At 40.2% G+C, this 22,534-nt stretch overlaps 1 protein-coding gene across 1 annotated transcript in view; it reads right to left on the reverse strand.

Moving 5' to 3' along the window:
* The window catches only part of ROCK1 (Rho associated coiled-coil containing protein kinase 1), a 149,484-nt gene that overhangs the window by 116,193 nt on the left and 10,757 nt on the right, over window positions 1-22,534 (reverse strand). Inside the window, exon 2 of the mRNA XM_006761879.1 lies at window positions 4,339-4,420. Coding sequence (XP_006761942.1) covers window positions 4,339-4,420 — 82 coding nt within the window. The remainder of the gene's footprint in view (window positions 1-4,338; window positions 4,421-22,534) is intronic.

Raw genomic sequence — 22,534 nt, forward strand, 5'->3', positions numbered from 1 at the left:
AAGGGGTGTTGGATTTTGACAAATGCCTTTTCTGTATCAATTGATATGATTGTGTGATTTTTGTCTCTCAGTTTATTTGATGTTTCATGTTTATTCATTTGCAAATATTGCAACAGCCTTGCATCCCTGGAGTAAATCTCACTTTGTCATGGTGTATGATCTTTCTAACGTAATGCTGGATCTGATTTGCTAGAATTTTGTTGAGGATTTTAGCATCTAATGTTCATCAAGGATATTGGCCTGTAGTTCTCTTTCTTTGTGGTGTATTTATCTGGTTTTGGGAGTAGGGTAATTCAGGCTTCATAGAAAGAGCTTGGAGATGTTCCTTCCTCTTAATTTTTTTGGAATAGTCTAAGTAGGATAGGTTTTTCTTCTTTGAATGCTTGGTAGAACTCCCCTGTAAAACCATCTGGACTAGAGCTCTTGTTTGCTGGAAAATTTTTGATTGCTCCTTCAATTTCTTCAGTAGTTATTGGCCTATTCAGGTTTAGTGATTCTTCCTGATTGAGTTTTGGGAGCTTGTATTTTTCTAAGAATTTGTTCAATTCATCTAGGTTGTCCATTTTGTTAGAGTTGTTCATAGTATTTTTTCATAATCGTTTGTATTTCTGTGGGATCAGTTGTTACTTCACCTCTTTCATTTCTGATTTTGTTTATTTGGGTCCTCTTTCTTTGCTAGCAGCTGTCTATTAACTACCATAGCTATCATGCTGCTTTTGAAATCGGTATTAGGAAAGATTAGATAGATAGAAAGATATTACACTACCATAAAATAAAATTACTGAACTTATTTTTTTTTTAATCCAAACAAATGCTTTCTACCATATTTTTACTCTTAGGTTCATGGGTTTCCTTTTTAAAAAAAAATGTATTTTTATTGATTTCAGAGAAGGAGAGAGAGAGAAAGATAAATATTGATGAGAATCATTAATTGGCTGCCTCCTGCACGCCCCGCATTGAGGATTGAGCCTGCAACCTGGGCATGTACTCTTGACAGGAACCGAACCTGGGACCCTTTAGTCCACAGGCTGACGCTCTATGCACTGAGCCAAACCAGCTATGGTTCATGGATTTTCTTCATACAATGCTCTTCCATCCTCTATTATCTTCTTTATAGTGTAATAAAATTAATTTAATACTTACTTTTTTGAATACTAATAATAAATACTAATTTGTTTAAACTTTTTTAATAAAGACTTTTCTACTAAGATGCTATAATTAGGCTCAAGGAAACATTCATAATGGTTTACAGACATATACAGTCATTAATCACTGTTCCCACATTCTCCTTCCATCCACCTCCTAATGCCCCCCACCCAATGTGTTTCTTCAAAAACGTGGGTAATTCCTACCAAGACAGCTTTTATTTTATCTGAATATGTCTCTAACTTCTACCTAAAATTTAATCTTTATAATTAACTAAGTGTTCAGTCAAATGGTCACAGATTCTCTTTTCCCTTTCAGTGTCTACACATTCTCCAATCACCCAAAAATGAAAATTAACAGGTTGTAACACAGTTAGGCCTGAAGTTTAAAATATTTCAAGTTGCTATACTTTAGTGAGACTTAGTACATCCTAAAAAGAACGATTTTATTCCATATTCCAAGTGTATTGTTAGATCATTACATCTGTCAATTAATATTTGACAAAGGAGGCAAACACATACAATGGGGATCAAGATAGTCTACTCAATAAATGATGTTGAGAAAACTGAACAGATACATGCAAAAAAAAATGAAACGAGACAACTTTCTAACACCATACATATGAATAAAGTCAAAATGGATTAAAGATTTAAATTTAAGACTCAAAACCGTAACACTCCTAGAAGAAAAGATAGACAGTAAAACCTTGCACATTTCTTGGAGCAGTATTTTTTCTGATATATCTCTTTGGGCAAGGGAAACAAAAGAAAAAATAAACAAACATGACTACGTCAAACTAAAAAGTTTTCGCACAGCAAAGGAAATCATCAACAAAACAAAATGGCAACCTACTGAATGGAGAAAGATATCTGCTAATAATACATCTCATTGGGGATTAATATCCAAAATTTATAAAGAACTCAGACAACACTAAAAACACAATCTAATTAAAAAATGGGCAGAGGACCTGAGTAGATATTTCTCCAAAGAGGACAGACAGAGAGATGATCAACAGACATATGAAAAGATGCTCAACATCATGAATTGTCGGAGAAATGCAAATTATAACCACAATGAGATATCATCTCATACCTGTCAGAATGGCTATCATCAATAAATCTACAAACAAGTGTTGGAAAGGATGTGAAGAAAAGAGAACCCTCGTGTACTGTTGGTGGGAATGCAGACTGGTGCAGCCACTATGTAAAATAGTAAGTATGAAGGGTCCTCAAAAAATTAAAAATGGAACTGCCTTATAAAGCACAAATTCCACTTCTGGGTATACATTCGAAGAAACCCAAAAACACTATATATATGCACCTCTATATTCACTGAAGCATTATTTACAATAGCAAAGATACACCAAGAGGCCATAAATACATGACTGGATAAAGAAGATGTGGTATACATATACAATGGAATGTTATTCGCCCATTAAAAAGAATGAAATCTTTCCATTTGTGACAACGTGGATGGGAGGATATGCTAAGTGAAATAAGTCAGTCAGAGAAACACAAATACCATGATTTCATGTATATGTGGAATCTAAAGAACAAAATACATTAACAAACAAAACTGAAACAGATTCAGACACTGAGAACAGACTGATGGTTGACAGAGGGAAAGGGTATAGGGGATTGGGTAAAAAAAGCTAAGAAGATTAAGAAGTACAAATATGTAATTACAAAATAGTCATACGATATAAAGAACAGCATACAGAATACAGTCAATAATACTGTAGTAACTACGTATGATGCCAGGTAGGTACTGGAAGTATCAGGGGAATACTTTGTAAAGTATATGATATCTAACCACTATGTTGTATACCTGAAACTAATGCAAAATAACATTGAATGTAACCTGTAATTGAAAAATAAAATTTAAGAAAAGTTTCAAGAACAAAAAATAAAAATAAAAGCCAGGCTAAAATACACAATACACAGGTTTATCAATTAAAACAGTTTATATTTTTATTTTACCAGTATTTTACTTATTTCTTTTGTGATTACTGATGTTTCTACTTATAAAATGTAACATAAAGGCATACTTAATATTATGAATGAATGCTGCATAGCAAAAGGAGTAACAAATTAAGAAAACATGTATTCCAATTCTTGCTACCCTAACTCTACAAAGTTACATACTCCCCTTTGTATTAATGAGCATTTATCCTTTGCCTCCCATCAAATAGGAAATGGTCATGTTTCTCCACCTTTTTGGTTATTTTGCTACATCGTTAAGTAGGGAGGTAACCAAATGTAAACAATGATAAAAATTTCCTGCAATTTCAGTTAAGATGTGAGAAATTTTAAAAAACCTTTATACTTAAAAAGTCCCCGTTCAGATTCTGGAACCATATTTCAAAATAAAATTAAGGCTAAATAAATATTTTTATTTAAAAAAACAGAAAACTAAACATAAAATTGGTAAGTAAAATTCTGAGGCAAGATTTCCAAGTGTACAAATGATAAAAAAAAATTACAACAAAGTAAAAACGTTTGAATTCTTAGAAAAATAAAGCTTTTATAACCAAACATATGTAACCAAAATTGAAAGACAACACAAAAACCAACCCAACCTAAATATATCAATATGTATGGTTTAGGAAACTGAAATAAAGAAATGGAATATGAAAGATTTTATGATCTAAAATCTTATTATCAAGTTCTTGAAACAATTTCAATAAGTTCTTTAATCAAAATTTTAAATGATCATGTCTAATATTAAGTCCAAAATAATGTTTTTAGAAAAGAGTATCTGTAAAAATTAAATAAAAGCCCACTTTCACAAAGAAAAGTACTGTATCTCAGGTGGGATTTTCATATGTAATCTATTTTTACTTGCAAGTATTAAAATATAATAGCTAATTCATTTATAACAGAAAAATAGAGAATATAACCTTACTGAAATTTAATGTGCATGTATATATATTATATATATATATATGCTTATTTTAATATATTTATTTTAGCCCTTTACTTTTCATTCCCTAATCTGCAAAATATTTTATAGATTCTCCTAATAAGCACCCAAACTGACTAATAAAGTTTCTATCCCATTTCATTCATTTTATGTACAAACTATTGATGAAATAACCAAAGAGTACATAGAAGGGGGGAAAAGGGCTTGAATTATCTAAGTCAAGATGTCATTATATATAATCTGTAATTAACCTCCACAAAAATTACTTACATCTGCTTAAAAAGTTGTCAATATTTTTGTTTTTTCTTAAGGCAGGAAAATCCAAATCATATACCAAAGCATCCAATCCATCCTAAACAAATAAACAAACAAACAGTTAGTTTTCTGGATCACTCTATGAACTTTCCTTTTTTATGAGTAAAGAATAAAATATACCTCTTAATTTTTAATTAGCTCTCTCTCTCTCATACATCTTGCATTCACTTGACACTTTATATAAGGTTACATGAGTACTGGGATAAAAGAACATTTGTTTTTATTTCATATATGGAATTTTCACATTCTAACTCTCCCAGACAGAGGAGCAGCAACATACCACTAATTGGCTACAACTGACTTCAACTCATACCTTTTTCCCCTCATGAGGGCATAACATTTTACTTTTCTCTCTCCCTTACTACTGCATTTATCTTTATTTCAGATAGTCATCAAACACAAATGGCCTATCTTTGTGCCTACATATATTTTACAAGTAGCTAAATAGTAGTTCCTGAAGTTTAGTGTAAAATAAATTCAGCAGTTAGATATACTTTTAATTATAAAAATACTAAGGGCCCAGTGCACGAATTCGTGCACCTTGAAAGGAACTGTGGGCCATGAGGCTGCCCTGGACACAGGGCAGGTCTTGACCCATCCCTGGCCCTTCCCACCGTGGCCCCCAGTCCCCTGTATGCCTGCAACCCGATTCCCGCTGCCGCTACTGCTCCCATGCGCTGAGGGCACTGGCCCTACTCACACCCACTGACAATGCGGAGCAATTGGGGCTGGCGTCAGCAGCGGGTGCAAGCTGGGCCAACGCCATCAGTGGGTGTGAGTAGTGGCTGCTGCCGCAGTGGCTCCTCAGGAGCAGAAGGAGGTGGAGAAGCCCTAAGGGGCAATTGGGGCCGGCAGCCGCTGCTCACACCCGCTGACAGAGCCGAGTGATCAGGACCAGTGCCAGGCACTGGCAGCGGGTGCAAGTGGTGGCTCCAGTGCAAGCTGCGGGTGAAGGCAGGGCCGCTCACACGCTGATGGTGTGGAGTGATTGGGGCCAGCACCAGCAGCGAGTGTGAGCGGGCCTGGTGCCATCAGTGGGTGTCAGTGGCGGTGGTTGTCCCAGTTGCCCAACAGGAGCAGGGAGAGGTAGAGAATCCCTCACGGGCTATCAGGGCTGGCAGCTGGTGCTCGCACCCGCTGATGGCGCTGAGTGATCTGGGTCGGCGCTGGGTGCGAGTGGTGGCTTCGGCACTAGCAGTGGGGGTGAAGGGGGCCAGCACTGGCAGCAGGTGCGAGCGCCCTGCAGGACTGCAGCATGCGGGAGCAAAGAATTTTCAAGCTGCGGGTGAAGGCAGGGCCATCGCTGGCAGTGGGTGCGAGCAGGGCTGGCGCCAGGAGTGGGTGCAAGTGGCGGCTGCCGGCCCTGATCGCCCCTGAGGGCTTCTCCGCCTCCCCCTGCTACTAAGGGCTACTTTAGTCTGGTGCCCTCCCTCACCTGCTCCACCATCCCATTGCGGCCAATGCCCGCCATGTTCCATGCTCTGCCACCTGTTGCTGACGCCTGCTATATTCTGTGTGTGCTCCCTGGTGGTCAACGCACACTTTGTGACCAGTTGTTCGGTTGTTCTGCCGTTCGGTCTATTTGCGTATTAGGGTTTTATATATATATATAGATATTGGGTTTTAATAAGGGTTCTTTTTCTTTCCTTGAAGCACTTTCTAGGGCAGCCATTAGTAAAGGACAAACATGGGCGTTTACTTTTACTTCTAAGCAAGTGCAGGGCAATGTGAAGGTGTAACAATCAGTTACGTGGGAATGCGATAGGAGGAACATTCCGATAACCCAAGTAATCTTCATTTTATTTAGCTGGAGAAATCTAGTTTGCCCCAGTAGAGCCCAAAAATACAGAAAGGAGCAGCAAAAGAAGATGCACCTTCTGCAAACCCTGTACAGTCGTGTTCATAAAAGGAGAAAAAAAACAGAGAATATAGATTTTATACTTTGTGTTAAGCCACAGGTGTGAATCACCCAGTTATTGTAGAATACTTAAAATATTCCCCCTACAAAATCAAAAACAGAGTCAAAGCTTTAAAATGTATCAATGCATGAACTGAAAACTGACAATGGAGAAGAAGGCTAATAATACCAATGTTGTTGACTGCTTGAAGAGATCAACCCGCCCTTATTGTATTTTCAAAATTCAGAGATTTGTGCATATCTGAAGAAAAAACTCCTCTACTAAAACAAGTTTATCTATCCCTGAGATACATTTATTAGAGTCTTAATAAGCCATTTGAATATTTGTTCGTTCTTTTTACAGAAAGAGATGAGAATCTTTATATGAGAACTAGAAGCCCGGTGCATGAAAATCGTGCACTCAGGCAGTGGAGGGGCCTCAGCCCATCCTGCGCCCTCTCACAGTCTGGGAGCCCTTGCAGTGGTTCTCAACCTGTGGGTCATGACCCCTGAAAATACATCCTGCATATCAGATATTTACATTACGATTTATAACAGTAACAAAATTACAGTTATGAAGTAGCAACGAAAATAATTTTATGGTTGGGGGTCAACACAACATGAGGAACTGTATTAAAGCTTCGCGGCATTAGGAAGGTTGAGAACCACTGCTAGGGGATGTCCAACTGATGGCCGACAGTTGAACATCCTTAGCGCTGCCTCAGAGGCAGGAGAGGCTCCCACCACCGCTGCTGCATTCGCCAGCCATAAGCCTGGCTTCTGGCTGAGTGGCGATTCTCCTGCATTGAGTGTCTGGCCCCTGGTTGTCAGTGCGCATCATAGTGACCAGTCGTTTCGCCATTTGGTCGATTTGCATATTAGCCTTTTATTATATAGGATTTGTTTAGAAAGACCAGCTGATGTTTGGTCTGTTCTAAATAGAAAAAACCAAACCACTAAATATTTGAATTAACTGTTTTCTAGGAAAAGGTAAATTAAAGATGGATATATTTTTTTTACATTTTGACTAGATTTTAAATTATGGCAGACACCACAGTTATCATCTCATTTTCTTCTACAGTGCCTTAAAAAATAACCTGGATGAGTAGGCATAAAAGGTACAAAAAAGCTACAATTTTTATGTTCAATAGCAAAGGCATTACAATATCCAAGAAATATTTTTCTTAGACTAGACACTAAGTTTCAATGTATCATGTCACTCCAAAAAATAATATGAACTACAGGAGAGTGCAAGTACAGTATTCCCGCCCCCCCTCCCCCCCTTTCCATGGTTTCAGTTACCCATGGTCAACCTTGGTCCAAAAAATACTAAATGAAAAATTCCAAAAATAAACAATTCAAGTTTTAAATTTTGTGTCATTATGAGTAGCACAGTGAAATCTCACACCATCCACACCATCCCGCCAGGGACCTGAACCATCCCTTTGTCCAGAGTATCTACATGTATATGACACCACTCCCTTTAATCACTTAGGAACCATCTTGGTTATCAGATCACTGTTGTGGTATCCCAATGCTTGTCTCTTATTTTACTTAATAATGGCTTCAAAGTGTAAGAGCAGTGATGCTGACAATTCAGATATACCAAAGAGAAGCCATTAAGTGTATGTATGTATAGAAAAAAAAGTACATATAGGGTTCAGTACTATCTGCAGTTTCAGGCATCCACTGGGGGGTCTAGAATACATTCGCTGTGGATAAGGGGGACTACTATACTATTAGCTACACAAGAACAATTTCAGGCCAAATTTTGACATCTTAACATTGTCTGGGAAATGCAAGTAGGTATAGTACGATAACCTCAATATATGATACTATTTGATACTTTATGATAACTATTATTTTAAGAACGCCTAACAAACACTTACTTCCAAAGACACAACCAGTTTTAAAAGGTTCAGAACATCTAAATTTATATTAGCTCAGATTATTTTCTAATATCAAATAAAACTGTAAACAGTAAGGGATATATTAAATTTTAGCTCTCTTTGGTAAATATATTTAAAACAATTGCCTCCATTCTTACTCCAAGTAAGATTTTAGAAAAATTACTAAATGTTAGATAGAAAAGAACCTCAAATTTTACCTTAATGCCCTCATTTTATACTCAAGGCAAACAACAACCAGAAATATTAACTGATTTGCCAAATGCCACACAGCTAACTGGCAAGCTGTGAAAGATCAAAATACTAACTCTTAGTCTAGTAGTTAGAGATATAAATAACATGGTCATGATAAAAACATAATTTTAAAAATCTCATTCCCTTAAAAATGAAATTAGAAATAAACATATATATTTAAACCCGATATGCATTGTTCAAAAATTAATAGAAAATCACCAGTCATTCTTCTAATTATAATAGTAAGTACAGTCTGGCCGGCGTAGCTCAGTGGTTGAGCATCACACATCAACCTATGGACCAGAAGGTCACGGTTCGATTCCTGGTTAGGGCATATACCCAGGCTGCGGGCTCAATCGCCGTGTGGGGCATGCAAGAGGCAGCCAATCAATGATTCTCTCTTATCATTGATGTTTTTATTTCTCTCTCCTCTACGTTCCTCTCTGAAATCAATAAAAATATGTTAGAAAAAAAAACAAAACAGAAAGGACAATGGCTAGAACTCAAAATCCTAAATTTTCTCTACTATACTATTACTTCCTCTTCTGCATAACCTTCCCTAAACTACCTATTAAAACTCCTTATTATTATGCCCAGCCAGGTGTAGCTCAATGGTTGAGCGTCGACCCAGGAACCAAGAGGTTGCCGGTTCGATTCCTGGTCAGGTTGCAGGCTCGATCCCAAGTGGGGGGCATGCAGGAGCGGCCAATCAATGATTCTCATCATTGATGTTTCTATCTCTCTCTCTCTCCTTCCTCTCTGACATCAATAAAAATATATTTAAAAAAAACAACTCCTTATTAGAGTTATTTTTTATTTCAATCTTCACAGTTACATCTCAAGCACCTTGAGCAAGCTATATTATATTATATTATATTATATTATATTTATTATAGCTTGCTCAAGGTGCTTAGTGGACAGGTAGCATAGTGGATACTGTTGGTATCCTACTCCAATAATTATTTCTACCTTCCTAATTTAACCCTAATTCTGTTTCAGCTACTCACCTTCTTTCAAGAGACTATGAGCTTCCAAGGAAGAAGAAATCTTTTCCAGCTCCAGGAGGCTGGTTCTGATTAGTCTAACCCAAGGCAAACATGGAGGCTCATTACTCTTGCCAGTGTTCAGCTTCAAGAGAGGAACATAATAATAATCTGGCACATGAGACGTGAGGGAAAACCTACAGAAAGGTTTCTGGAAAAAAAATTCTTCTCTTTTGAAATGATACATGTAAGATATAGTCATTCCTTTAATGAGAAATTGTCATGTCTGTATGTGACACCTTAACACATTGTATGCGGGAAACGTATTTATACGTTTTACGTTGACTGGTAGCATTGACTGGTAGTAGAGCGCGGGACACGTATTAATACGTTTTTTTTATAGACTAGCGGTAGAATGTGGGTAACGTATAAATACGTAAACTAAAGTTATCGTAATTTTACTGAACGTTGCCATTTGCGCAAAAAATTAGCAAAAATGGCCTGCGCCACCTGTTAGCGCACAATAAAAACTACCCGCAAACAAGGTGTTAAAGAACAGCAGCCATTTGCATTCTTAAGGGATGCTGGCAGAAAACAAAGCCAAACACAATGAGGACGACAGAGCTATAGGATGTAAGGAACCTGAGTCCCTGATGTTTGTTGAACCAATGAATTAACCTATTCTATAGCCACTATATCCAGTACATTTTCTTAATACATTTTCCTTATGGCTTAACTCAATTTACATTACATTTTCTATTTCTTGTGACTAAAACCATCCAAACGTAAATACATAGTAAGAGCTCAATAAATGCCACTGCACTGAAACAGCATTAACCAGGCAATAGGACTTGTTGCAGTGAAAGGGCAAGAGAACTGCCCATTTAATGGTGAGACCGGGGTAAGATGGGGTTGACAAAAAGTATCACTCTGGTAAATGTTCGGATAACAGGACAGAACTATGAAGAATGATTTTTTGAGCCATCCTATCTAATAATAGACAAACATGGTAATTGACCATACCTTCGCTACACCTCCCATCGGCTAATCGGCGTGATAGGCAAATTAACTGCCAACAAAGATGGTGGCTAATTTGCATACTGCAGGCAGGGCGGGACATCGGGAGCTGCCATCCAGGCCTCTGTATGCGACCCCAGGAGCCGCCAGAAAGTCAGGCCGCAGGCAAGGCGACCCCCTGGAACCCAGGAGCCCATTGGCGAGGTCTGCAGGCAAAGCAGCGATCAAGCTATGAGGGGGAGGGTGGGGGCGGAAGGAGCTACAGGAGAAGCTCTTGCCAGAGACTGAAGACTCCCGCCAGAGCGAGGAGCAAAGACTGAAGGCTCCAGCCGCAGCGAAGACTGTGTCCAGAGCGAAGATGGAAGGCGTGGCCAAAGTGAAGGTCTGGGTCCCGGGTGCCAGAGAAAAACTGGTGCTGGCAGCCAGGGGAAAGAAGGCCTATTGCACGAATCTTTGTGCAATGGGCCTCTAGTGTTTAATAATAAAATTAATTCCATGGGCTCAAATATTTGAAACATTAAAAAAATAAAGTAAAAGCTTTTTAAAGAAAAAGACACATGAGTATTTGTATGCTACTGTTAGAAAGACAAGTCAAATAATCTTTCTGAGCCTCAGTGTTCTCTTTCGTAAAATGAAGATAACTACCTACAACTCATATTAGATTTATGAGAATTAAATAAGTAAAGAATGTGAAGTGTTTGGTCCCTTAGTCCCACTTCCCTCTTTTTATTTCTTTAACTGACATTTGAAGTTCTGTAAATCTCTCTAATGATAGAAATGACATACAGAGAAAACAGACACTGTAGTTAGAGATATGGTCATAAAAATTAAGAGTAGCCCGGGCCAGCATGGACCCATGGTTAGAGCATCAGCCTGTATACCAGGAGGTCTCAGGTTCGATTCCTAGTCAAGGGCATGTACAGGGGTTGCAGGTTCAATCCCTGCCCCTCCCCCCATGCCCCTATTGGGGTGCTTGTGGGAGGCAACCAAATCAATGTGTCTCTCCCATACGATATTTCTCTCCCTCTCCTCTTCTCTTTTCCTCCCCTCACCCTTCCACTCTCTAAAAATCAATGGAAAAATATCCTCACTCCTCCAGTGAGCATTAAAAAAAAACAAAACAAAATAAACAAGAACAACTTAAGAATAAATCTTAGGTCAATATGTTAAACCCTTCCCCACTGTAGTAATTCCATCTATGATTTTTTTTTAAACATGGGGCATCTGACTTTTGCTAGACCACAGAACTCAATCATGCATTTGTTAATGGAAACTAGCTGCTTCCACTGTGTAAGGACACTAGGTGTTTGTACTTATAGTTGTATGAGATGGTATATGGCTTTTCAATATCATCCATAAGCAAAAATTATATGCCTTTTATCAGAGAAATAGAATGGGCAAGAAGGTATTCTTCTAGCATAATCTAAAACATATAACAACAGTGGCTAAGGGGAGTCAAAACACTGAGGTGGTGGACAAAGACACAGGCTTCCACTTTAATGCAGTGAAGAAGCTACACAAACACAAGGAATGTCTATATGCAGCCATAAACTAGAGCAAGGAATTCGGACTTTTATTCAATACTCCCAAGTTCTGTAAAATAATGAAAAATGAGACTTCCCCACTTCCTAAAGTCCATATTATAATACCAGGATTCAGGACCTTAACAGAAATTAACATTCCTCCAAGAGCAAAAACCATTCACAAGGAATGACAGCCAAAGCACGTCCTACGACTTACTTCTTCACTTAATTTTATGATTAAGACATGAAAGAAAGTTACCTTCTACTTTTACAAAATGTCCATCATCTAGCTTAACCATCAATTTAAGATTTGTAGGGGAGAGGACATATAGACAGGAGCCAATCAATGTCAAAGATTTACAATAATTAAATTATTTAATACTCATGGTTTACCAAGACAGAACAGTCAGAGCAATATATTTTGAAAGAAGCTAATCACACTGGAGAAGTACTTCCACCTAAACACACAAAAGTAGGTATATTTAATTATAACATTTTACAAGGACCTCTGAAGAATGAACATTTACATTTCACATTTCTTAAGAAGTACTGGCATTAGGAGAGGGGAAAGCTCCAGTTGTGTTACCTCACAACAGAGCTTAAGCAAAAGGAAAAGCACGAGCAATTATTCAACTGAACGCTGCTGCAAACTCTAGTTCTCTGGGTAGTTTTGAATTATAAAAATTCGAGTCCTGTGTAAAATATCATTTAGGATTACATCTACTAGTAATAATACATTTCTTATAAGGTATCCTTACTAATAAAAGCTTAAGTGGTTGTCACGCCATGATGCCCTCACACCATCACAAGATGGCTTCATGCACAGCGGGCACTCGCAGGTGGGTGGGGCTGGACTTGAAGCTGCATGCGCTGCACAGAGCCTGCCTAGGAGCCCCGCCTCTGTGAGGTGAGGCCTGCCTGGGGGTCCCGCCTCCTGGCTCTGCACATCGCAGAAGTAGGACCCCCAGCTCCGGCCTACCTCTTTGTGGCAATCCATCGAGGAGCTCCGGATGGGTGAGCGGGGCCTACCTCTTTGAGGCGATCGATTGCGGGGCTACCGCACTGTGACAGGGCACAGACCAGGCTGAGGGACACCACCCCCCTGAGCGCACGAATTTCGTGTACCGGGCCTCTAGTGAGAATATAATGGCACTAGGAAAGGTATACTATGTATAAAGAAAACATTTTTAAGTAAAATTTCAAAATCTAAATGTTTACTATTCTAAACGTGAACATGTTTTATGAGAAACTACCAAAAAAATCCATTAGAACTATGGCAGCTAAAACCAAGGCTTCCGAAAACCCAAACTACTTCTAAAATAGGCTGACCTTTGGTACTAAAAGACTTCTGTTAAACTTGATGACAGAACATGTACCATTTAAAGAAAATATTCTTGGCACATATAAATTTCTTTGCTGGGTAAAGAGATAAGAAATTTCTCAAGATTAAGCACTAATATGAAAATGAAAACAGAATTTCCTCAGGGAATTTGAACAACTTCTGATGTTAAAAACAATTAAAATTTATTTAACCAATGTGACATTATTATATATATGACAATGCTTCCTATGACTCATTTTCTCTACATGTATCAATCTCTAAATTGGCACTTTTGAATCAGTTACATAAATCTACACTTAGTTGGGGACTGATTCAGAAGTGCCATTGTACATTTTACTAAATATTTAGAATACTTAATTTTTTTGCACTATAATTGTCCTAAAGAACATTGGCATGTATATAGTGTCAAATAGGCCATGCTCACCCTACTCCATAGCCTTTGCACCTGCTCTTTTCTCCAGCTGGAACGTGAACATTACTTATATTCAGACCTCAATGTCACTTTGTGCTGCCTTCCCCAACATCCTGAGAAAATATTAATAATGACCTCCTATGTGTTTCCTATTATAGCAACTATTATATTTAACTTTATGCTGTATTTATAACTCTGCCTCCTCCTCTGTAGGAAACCAGATAGTAATCTATTTATATAAAACCCTAATATGCAAATAGACTGAATGGTGGAACAACCAAACAACATAACACCCGGTCGCTATGATGTGCGCTGACCACCAGCAGGCGCACACGCAACATGGTGGGCATCGGAAACAGGCAGCAGAACACAGAACATGGCAAGCACTGGCTGTGGTAGCAAGGTGGAGCAGATGAGTAGGTGCGCCAGACCAAGGCGGGGCACTAGCTGCTGTATCAGGGCGAGCCTCTGGTGGTTACTGAAAATTCTTTGCTCCTGCGCACCACGGTCCCACCGGCGCTCACACCTGCTGCCAGTGCCCAGCACCGCTCCCGATCGCTAGGCACCGTCAGCGGATGCGAGTGGCAGCTGCCAGCCCCAATCGCCCCAGAGGGCTTCTCCACCTCCCTCACCATCTGCCTACGTGATCACCCCTAACCGCTTGCCTGCCTACAGATTACCCCTAACCACTTGCCTGCCTAGCTGATCGCCCCTAACTATTTGCTGGGGGTGAGGGCCAACCCTGCAAAGGGCTGTCTGCCTACCTGATCACCCCTAACCACTAGTCTGCCTACCTGATTGCCCCTAACCACTTTGCCTGCCTGCCTGATTGCCCCTAACTGCTTGCTTGGGGGCAGGGCCAGCCCTGCAAGGGGCCATCTGCCTACCTGATCACCCCTAACCACTGGCCTGCCTACCTCATCGCCCCTAATCACTTGCCTGCCTACCTGATCACCCCTAACTGCTGGTCTGCCTGCCCTATCGCCCCTAACCACTCTGCCTGCCTGCCTGCCTGATCGCCCCTAACTGCTTGCTTGGGGGCGGGGCCAACCCAGCAAGGGGCCATCTGCCTACCTGATCGCCCCTAACCACTGGCCTGCCTACCTGATCACTCCTAACCACTCTGCCTACCTGGCCTGATCGCCTCTAACCACTTGCTTGGGGGCAGGGCCAGCCCAGCAAGGGGCCGTTGTAGTTCTGGTCTAACAGTCATTATGGTCATGACGCCGTTATGGTCTCTGGCCTTTTATTATATAGGACGATTGGGGCAGCAGCCATTGCTTGCACCCGCTGCTGGCACTGGCCCCAGTGGGTGCAAGCGGGCCTGCCGCCATCAGCGTGTGGGACATCCCTCTCGTAATCTGGGACGGCTGGCTCCTAACTGCTCACCTGCCTTGCCTGCTCAACTGTATTCCCAGAGACACAAAAGCAAGAGGGCTTTGGGGCAGCTTTGGGAGAGAGAGGGTGGGGAGAGAGAATGGGGCCGCCCTCCCACCCCTGTGTCCATGGACCCTCCTTGAGGCCTGAACACCGAGCCCCGTAGAGATCGAGGGGAGGTGGCTCGCTTCCGGGCAGGTGGGCTCTGTTGATGGATTGGAAGCCAGGCCTCTCCCGAGGTGAGGGGGTCAGTGGCCACGCGCTGCCAGTTGTTCCGATAAAATATGAAGTTCAGAAACTCCAGGCCGTCCTCCCTGCGCTCTGAGTGATGACCTTGTAATCATCTGCCTACCTGATCGCCCCTAACCACTGGCCTGCCTACCTGATCACTCCTAACCACTCTGCCTACCTGGCCTGATCGCCTCTAACCACTTGCTTGGGGGCAGGGCCAGCCCAGCAAGGGGCCGTTGTAGTTCTGGTCTAACAGTCATTATGGTCATGACGCCGTTATGGTCTCTGGCCTTTTATTATATAGGATACTTCCTGCCTTTGGAGTTATTTGATTATCAGGTAGAAAAAGCAAATAATACAGAGTCCTAAGTGTTATAAGTAGGTACTACATGAACAGAGAAAGTACAAATTAATCAACTGTGGCTTGCTTTGTAAAGATGAAATTTGAGCTGACCCTTAAAAAGAGACTTTAGAAAGAATAAGATGGAGATGAGCATGCCAATCTATAGTCAAGAAATTCACTTCAAATGTAACAAGGTGGTTAGGCTAAATGTAAAAAGATGAGAAATTATATACCATACAAATAGATACCAAAAGAAAGCTGGATTGAGTATATCATAAAACTTCAGAGGAAAGAAAAGACAAGGGACAGGGTAGGAAGCTGCATAATGATAAGAGTCAAATCACTGAGAAAGCAAAACAATCTTAAAATGTGTTTGTTCTATACAACAAAGCTGCAAAATATGTGAAGCAAAAATAGACAGAAATGAAAAGAGAAATACACAAATCCACATTTTCGTTGGCAACCTTGACATACCTCCCTTAACAACTGATAGAACTGGACAGAACATCAGCAAAGAGAATTTAACAACACCAGTAACCAAGAGGATCAAATTGACATTTATGGAAGATTTAACCCATGATAGCAAATTACATTTTTTATTAAGTGCTCATGGAATAATTACCAAGATAGACCATATCCTATGTCATATTTCAATCCTCAACAAATTTATAAGAATTAAAATCAGAGTGTGTGGTCTGACCAAAGGTAATCAAACTAATAGAAATAACAGAAAGAGAGTAATGTTCAAACACTTAGAATCTAAATAAAATATTTCTAAATAATCCATGGTCAAAAAGAAAGTCTCAAGAGAAATAAAAACACACATTGAAATGAGTAAGAATGAAAATGTAACATATCAAAATTTGTGGTACACAGTTAAAGCAGTGCTAAAAGGGAAATGTAAAATACTAAATACTCATATTAGAAAAGAGTAATGATTTTTTAATCAATAATCTAAGTTCATTTCTCAAAAAATGTAAGAGCAAACATAAGAAAAGAAGCAATAAAGAAAAACAAAAATCAATAAAATTAAACACAGAAAACAACAGTGGAAGTTCAATGAAACAAAAACCTGGTTCTTTGACAAGATCAATCAAACTGACAACCCCCTAGCAAGACTGACAAAGAAGAAGAGGAAACACAAAATACTGATATTAAAAATGAAACAGGTGCTATCATACAGATCCTGCAGCTATACGAAGGGTAATAAGGAAATATTATGAACAACTATACATATAAATTTGACAACTACAATGAGACAAACAATTCTTTAAAAAGCACAAATTACCCAACTAACCCAATACAAACAAGATAATTTGAATAATATTATTAATTAATAATGTAAAGCCCACTGAAAAATAAATCTCCAGGTCCATATAGTTTCACTGGAGAATTCTACCAAGTGTTTAAAAAATTAACATCAATTCTTCACAATCTCTTCCAGAAAGGAGAAAAGGAAAAAATACTTCCAAAGTCATTTTGTATAGCCAATAGTCCCTGGATAGCAACACCAAACAAAGTCACACAAAAAAGAAAAGTACAGACCAATTTAGATGCAAACATTTTTAAATAGCCCTGGCCAGTATGGCTCAATTGGTTGGGCATCATTTTGTGCATCAAAAGGTTGCTGGTTCAATTCCCAGTTAGGGTATATGCCTGGAGTTGTAGGCTTGATTCCTCAGTTGGGGGTGTGGAGGAGGCAGCCAACCGATGTTTCCCTCTCACATCAATGTTTCTCTCTCTCCCTTTCCCTTCCTCTATCTCTAAAAATCAATTTAAAAGTATTTTTTAAAATTCTTAAAATATTAGCAAATAGAATTCAGCTATAAAAGCAATCGTACACCATAACCAATAAAGATGTAAAAGTTCTTAAAGTTTCCAAAGATCTATTCCAAAGATTCAATACTGCCGAAACCGGTTTGGCTCAGTGGATAGAGCGTCGGCCTGCGGACTGAAAGGTCCCAGGTTCGGTTCCAGTCAAGGGCATGTATCTGGGTTGTGGGCACATCCCCAGTAGGAGATGCGCAGGAGGCAGCTGATCGATGTTTCTCTCTCATCGATGATTCTAACTCTGTATCTCTCTCCCTTCCTCTCTGTAAAAAATAAATAAAACACATTAAAAAAACACACAAAAAAACAAAGATTCAATACTTATTCAATATTCAAAAATCAATAAGCAACCAGCATTATTTACAATAACAAGACACAGAAGCAACCTAAGTGTCAATCAATGGATGAACAGATAAAGAAACTGTGGTATATATACATAAAATGGAGTATTATCAGGCCATTAAAAAAAAAAAAGAAGGGAATCTTGCCATTTGAGACAACATGGATGGGCCTTGAGGGCATTATACTATGTGAAATAAGTCAAACAGAGAAAGACAAATACTTTTTATGATCTCTTATATGTGGGATCTAAAACAAATAAATGAAATAATTAATTAATTCCAACCCCCCCCCCAAAAAAAATTTAAAAAAGAAACTAGAACAGTGGGGCAAGAAAGAAGAGCAACAGAAATTATAAATCTATGTTCTTCTCCTTTGAGTTACTTAAAATATTTGACAGTTAAATGCAAAAATAACATTTTCTGATGGGGTTTTCAATATATATAGCTGTTATATCTAAGACGACTACAACATAAAGGGGAGGGTAAAGGGACCTATATGTGGTAAGGTTTCTATATTCCATATGAAGTGTCAGTAGGATTCTAGATAGACTGTGAAAAGCTAATTATGTATATTGAAATTCCTAGAAGAGCAATCACTAAGAAAACTATACAAAAGATATAATCAAGAACACAACAGACAAATTAAAATGGAATACTCAAGAAATTATAAATAAACCAAAAGGAGCCCGAAAAAGAAAACAAAAATGAAAACACAGGGAATAAACACAAAACAAGTAATAAAATGGGAGACTTAAATTCCAATCTATAATAATAAAAGCATAATATGCTGATTAGACCGGACAGCTGAACGACCTTCTGAACATCATTCCAGACGTCCTTCCAGATGAAGCTGCAGCAGCGGGGGCCAAGGCAGAGGCAGTTAGGAGCGGGCAGGCAGGCAGAGTGGTTAGAGGCAATGAGGCAGGCAGGCAGAGGGGTTAGGGACGATGAGGCAGGCAAACAGAGTGGTTAGGGGTGATAAGGCACCAGGCAGGTCAGCAGTTAGGAGCCAGCAGTCCTGGATTTCGAGATGGATGTCTGACTGCCAGTTTAGGCCTGATCCCACAGGAATTGGGCCTAAACCGGCAGTCGGATATCCTCCGAGGGATTGGACATCCCCTGAGGGATTGGATATCTCCTGAGGAGTCCTGGATTGCAAGAGGGTGCAGGCCGGGCTGAGGGGGACTCCCCTCCCCCATGCACGAATTTCGTGCACCAGACCTCCAGTGCAGGGGTTCTCAACCTTCTGGCCCTTTAAATACAGTTCCTCATGTTGTGACCCAACCATAAAATTATTTTTGTTGCTACTTCATAACTGTAATGTTGCTACTGTTATGAATCGTAATGTAAATATCTGATATGCAGGATGGTCTTAGGCTACCCTGTGAAAGGGTCGTTTGACTGCCAAAGGGGTTGCGACCCACAGGTTGAGAACCGCTGCTCTAGTGTATTAATAATTACATTAAAAGTGAATAGTCTTAGCACACTGATTAAAAGACAAACATAAGCCCTAACCAATTTGGCTCAGCGGATAGAGCGTTGGCCTGCGGACTCAAGGGTCCCAGGTTTGATTCCGGTCAAGGGCATGTACCTTGGTTGCGGACACATCCCCAGTGGGGAGTATGCATGAGGCAGCTGATCGATGTTTCTCTCTCATAGATGTTTCTAACTCTCTATCCCTCTCCCTTCCTCTCTGTAAAAAATCAATAAAATATAAAAAAAAACACATAAATCCATAAAATGTTAATATAAACATTTTGAAAACGATTTTTAATTGATAATAATGGCACTATTTTACACTTACCGTATTTGCCGGCGTATAAGACGATGTTTTGGCCCTGAAAAATATGCCTCCAAGTGGGGGGTCGTCTTATACGCCAGGTACACTTCAGATAGACTGCCCATAGTGCTTGCCCCGTGCGATAGTGGCCTCCCGATGCCCGCCCACTTCATTCCACATACCGTTCAGGCATCAGCAGCGCTGCTGGGTGTATGCTCGGCTGGTATGCGATTTTGCGAGTGTGGTAAATTCGGGTTACCGTATATTTCTTTACATATGCATTGAAGATTCGCGATTTTGCGCTATCATACTGGGTGTATGGTCGGCTGTGTGCGATTTTGCGAGTGTGGTAAATTCGGGTTACCGTATATTTCTTTACATATGCATTGAAGATTCGCGATTTTGCGCTATCATACTGGGTGTATGGTCGGCTGTGTGCGATTTTGCGAGTGTGGTAAATTCGGGTTACCGTATATTTCTTTACATATGCATTGAAGATTCGCGATTTTGCGCTATCATACTGGGTGTATGGTCGGCTGTGTGCGATTTTGCGAGTGTGGTAAATTCGGGTTACCGTATATTTCTTTACATATGCATTGAAGATTCGCGATTTTGCGCTATCATACTGGGTGTATGGTCGGCTGTGTGCGATTTTGCGAGTGTGGTAAATTCGGGTTACCGTATATTTCTTTACATATGCATTGAAGATTCGCGATTTTGCGCTATCATACTGGGTGTATGGTCGGCTGTGTGCGATTTTGCGAGTGTGGTAAATTCGGGTTACCGTATATTTCTTTACATATGCATTGAAGATTCGCGATTTTGCGCTATCATACTGGGTGTATGGTCGGCTGTGTGCGATTTTGCGAGTGTGGTAAATTCGGGTTACCGTATATTTCTTTACATATGCATTGAAGATTCGCGATTTTGCGCTATCATACTGGGTGTATGGTCGGCTGTGTGCGATTTTGCGAGTGTGGTAAATTCGGGTTACCGTATATTTCTTTACATATGCATTGAAGATTCGCGATTTTGCGCTATCATACTGGGTGTATGGTCGGCTGTGTGCGATTTTGCGAGTGTGGTAAATTCGGGTTACCGTATATTTCTTTACATATGCATTGAAGATTCGCGATTTTGCGCTATCATACTGGGTGTATGGTCGGCTGTGTGCGATTTTGCGAGTGTGGTAAATTCGGGTTACCGTATATTTCTTTACATATGCATTGAAGATTCGCGATTTTGCGCTATCATACTGGGTGTATGGTCGGCTGTGTGCGATTTTGCGAGTGTGGTAAAATCGCATAACAGCAAAATCGCATAACAGCCGAGCATACACCCAGCAGCGCTGCTGATGCCTGAACGGTATGTGGAATGAAGTGGGCGGGCATCGGGAGGCCACTATCGCACGGGGCAAGCACTATGGGCAGTCTATCTGAAGTGTACCTGGCGTATAAGACGACCCCCCACTTGGAGGCATATTTTTCGGGGCCAAAAAATCGTCTTATACGCCGGCAAATACGGTATACAAATCTTCATTGTCTCATGTAATAGAAGACAGCTGGACTATCAAAGCTATCAATCTGTTGCAATACACTGTCTTGGTTGAGGTAAGAAAATCTGACTTCACATAAATCCTTAGTTGAAAAAGGAAAGAGTACATTAACAGCATTTTCAAATATTTGTGGAAGTTTTTTTCCACACCAAACATGACAAGAGGTGTTTCTTTAAGATCAGTTGCAATATGGAATTTGAAAATGTACATATGAACTCTTTTAAAAATATATTTTTATGTATTTCAGAGAGGAAGGGAGAGGGAGAGAGAGAGAGAAACATCAATGATGAGACAGAATCTTTGATTGGCTGCCTCCTGCACACCCCCCACTGGGGACTGAGCCTGCAATCTGGGCATGTGCCCTGACCCGGAATCAAACAATAATTTCCTGGTTCATAGGTTGATGCTCAACCACTGAGCCATGCTGGCTGGGCAAGGGGGCTGTTTTGAATAGGCTGTGTGTAAGGGAAGGGGTATCTGACTGAGAAAGAGAGCAGCTCTGCCCAATTGTGATAAAATAAAAATAGGAAAGAAACCCTTGGAATTATCCTTCTGCTTCCTCCCACTCTGCGTGGGCCCAACAGTGCCAGAATCCACACCAGTGGTGACTCATTTATTTCTCTCTGATGCAGATTTTCTTTGGAGTAAAATCACAGCAACACAAAACCATGGGTGTAGGAGGAGGTAAGGAAAGTAGGGGTTGGGGGTTGGTGGTGCCTCTCTCCTATACACCTCGGGAGAGGAGAACAAGAATAAGAGTTCCTCCTGCCCAACTGTGTCTCTTTCCTTAGCTGGGGATGGCCTTCTCTGAGAAGTTGTTAAGAAATAATTAACTGGATTTCTGATGTCGGTGCCTCCCCTGCTTCAGCTTATTCAGCCCAAAGTTGCGTTGTGCAGGGTTCAAGCAGGAAAAGACAGTGCTTGTTATGATATAAGGGAATTATACTTTCTTTTACATTTTATTTTTCAGTGAGGAAGGGAGAGGGATAGAGAGTTAGAAACATCGATGAGAAACATCGATCATCTGCCTCCTGCACACCCCCCACTGGGGATGCGCCCGCAACCAAGGTGCATGCCCTTGACTGGAATCGAACCTGGGACCCTTGAGTCCGCAGGCTGACGCTCTATCCACTGAGCCAAACCAGTCAGGGCTAGAAGTCCTTTTTTTAAAAGGTTTATTGAGGTAAATTTACATAAAGTAAAATTCATCCCTTTTTAGGGTTTATTTCTATGAATTCTGTCAAACATATAGTTTAGTTATATAACTACGACCACCACTACCACCATGACCACAATCAAGATACAGAACACTTCGTCACCCTATATGTTCCCTCATCCTTCTCTGTAGTTAATCCCGCATCCCATGCCCAACCTCTGAT

This window comes from Myotis davidii, unplaced genomic scaffold (genome assembly GCF_000327345.1).
Source record: "Myotis davidii unplaced genomic scaffold, ASM32734v1 scaffold96, whole genome shotgun sequence".
NCBI classification, from domain to species: Eukaryota; Metazoa; Chordata; class Mammalia; order Chiroptera; family Vespertilionidae; genus Myotis; species Myotis davidii.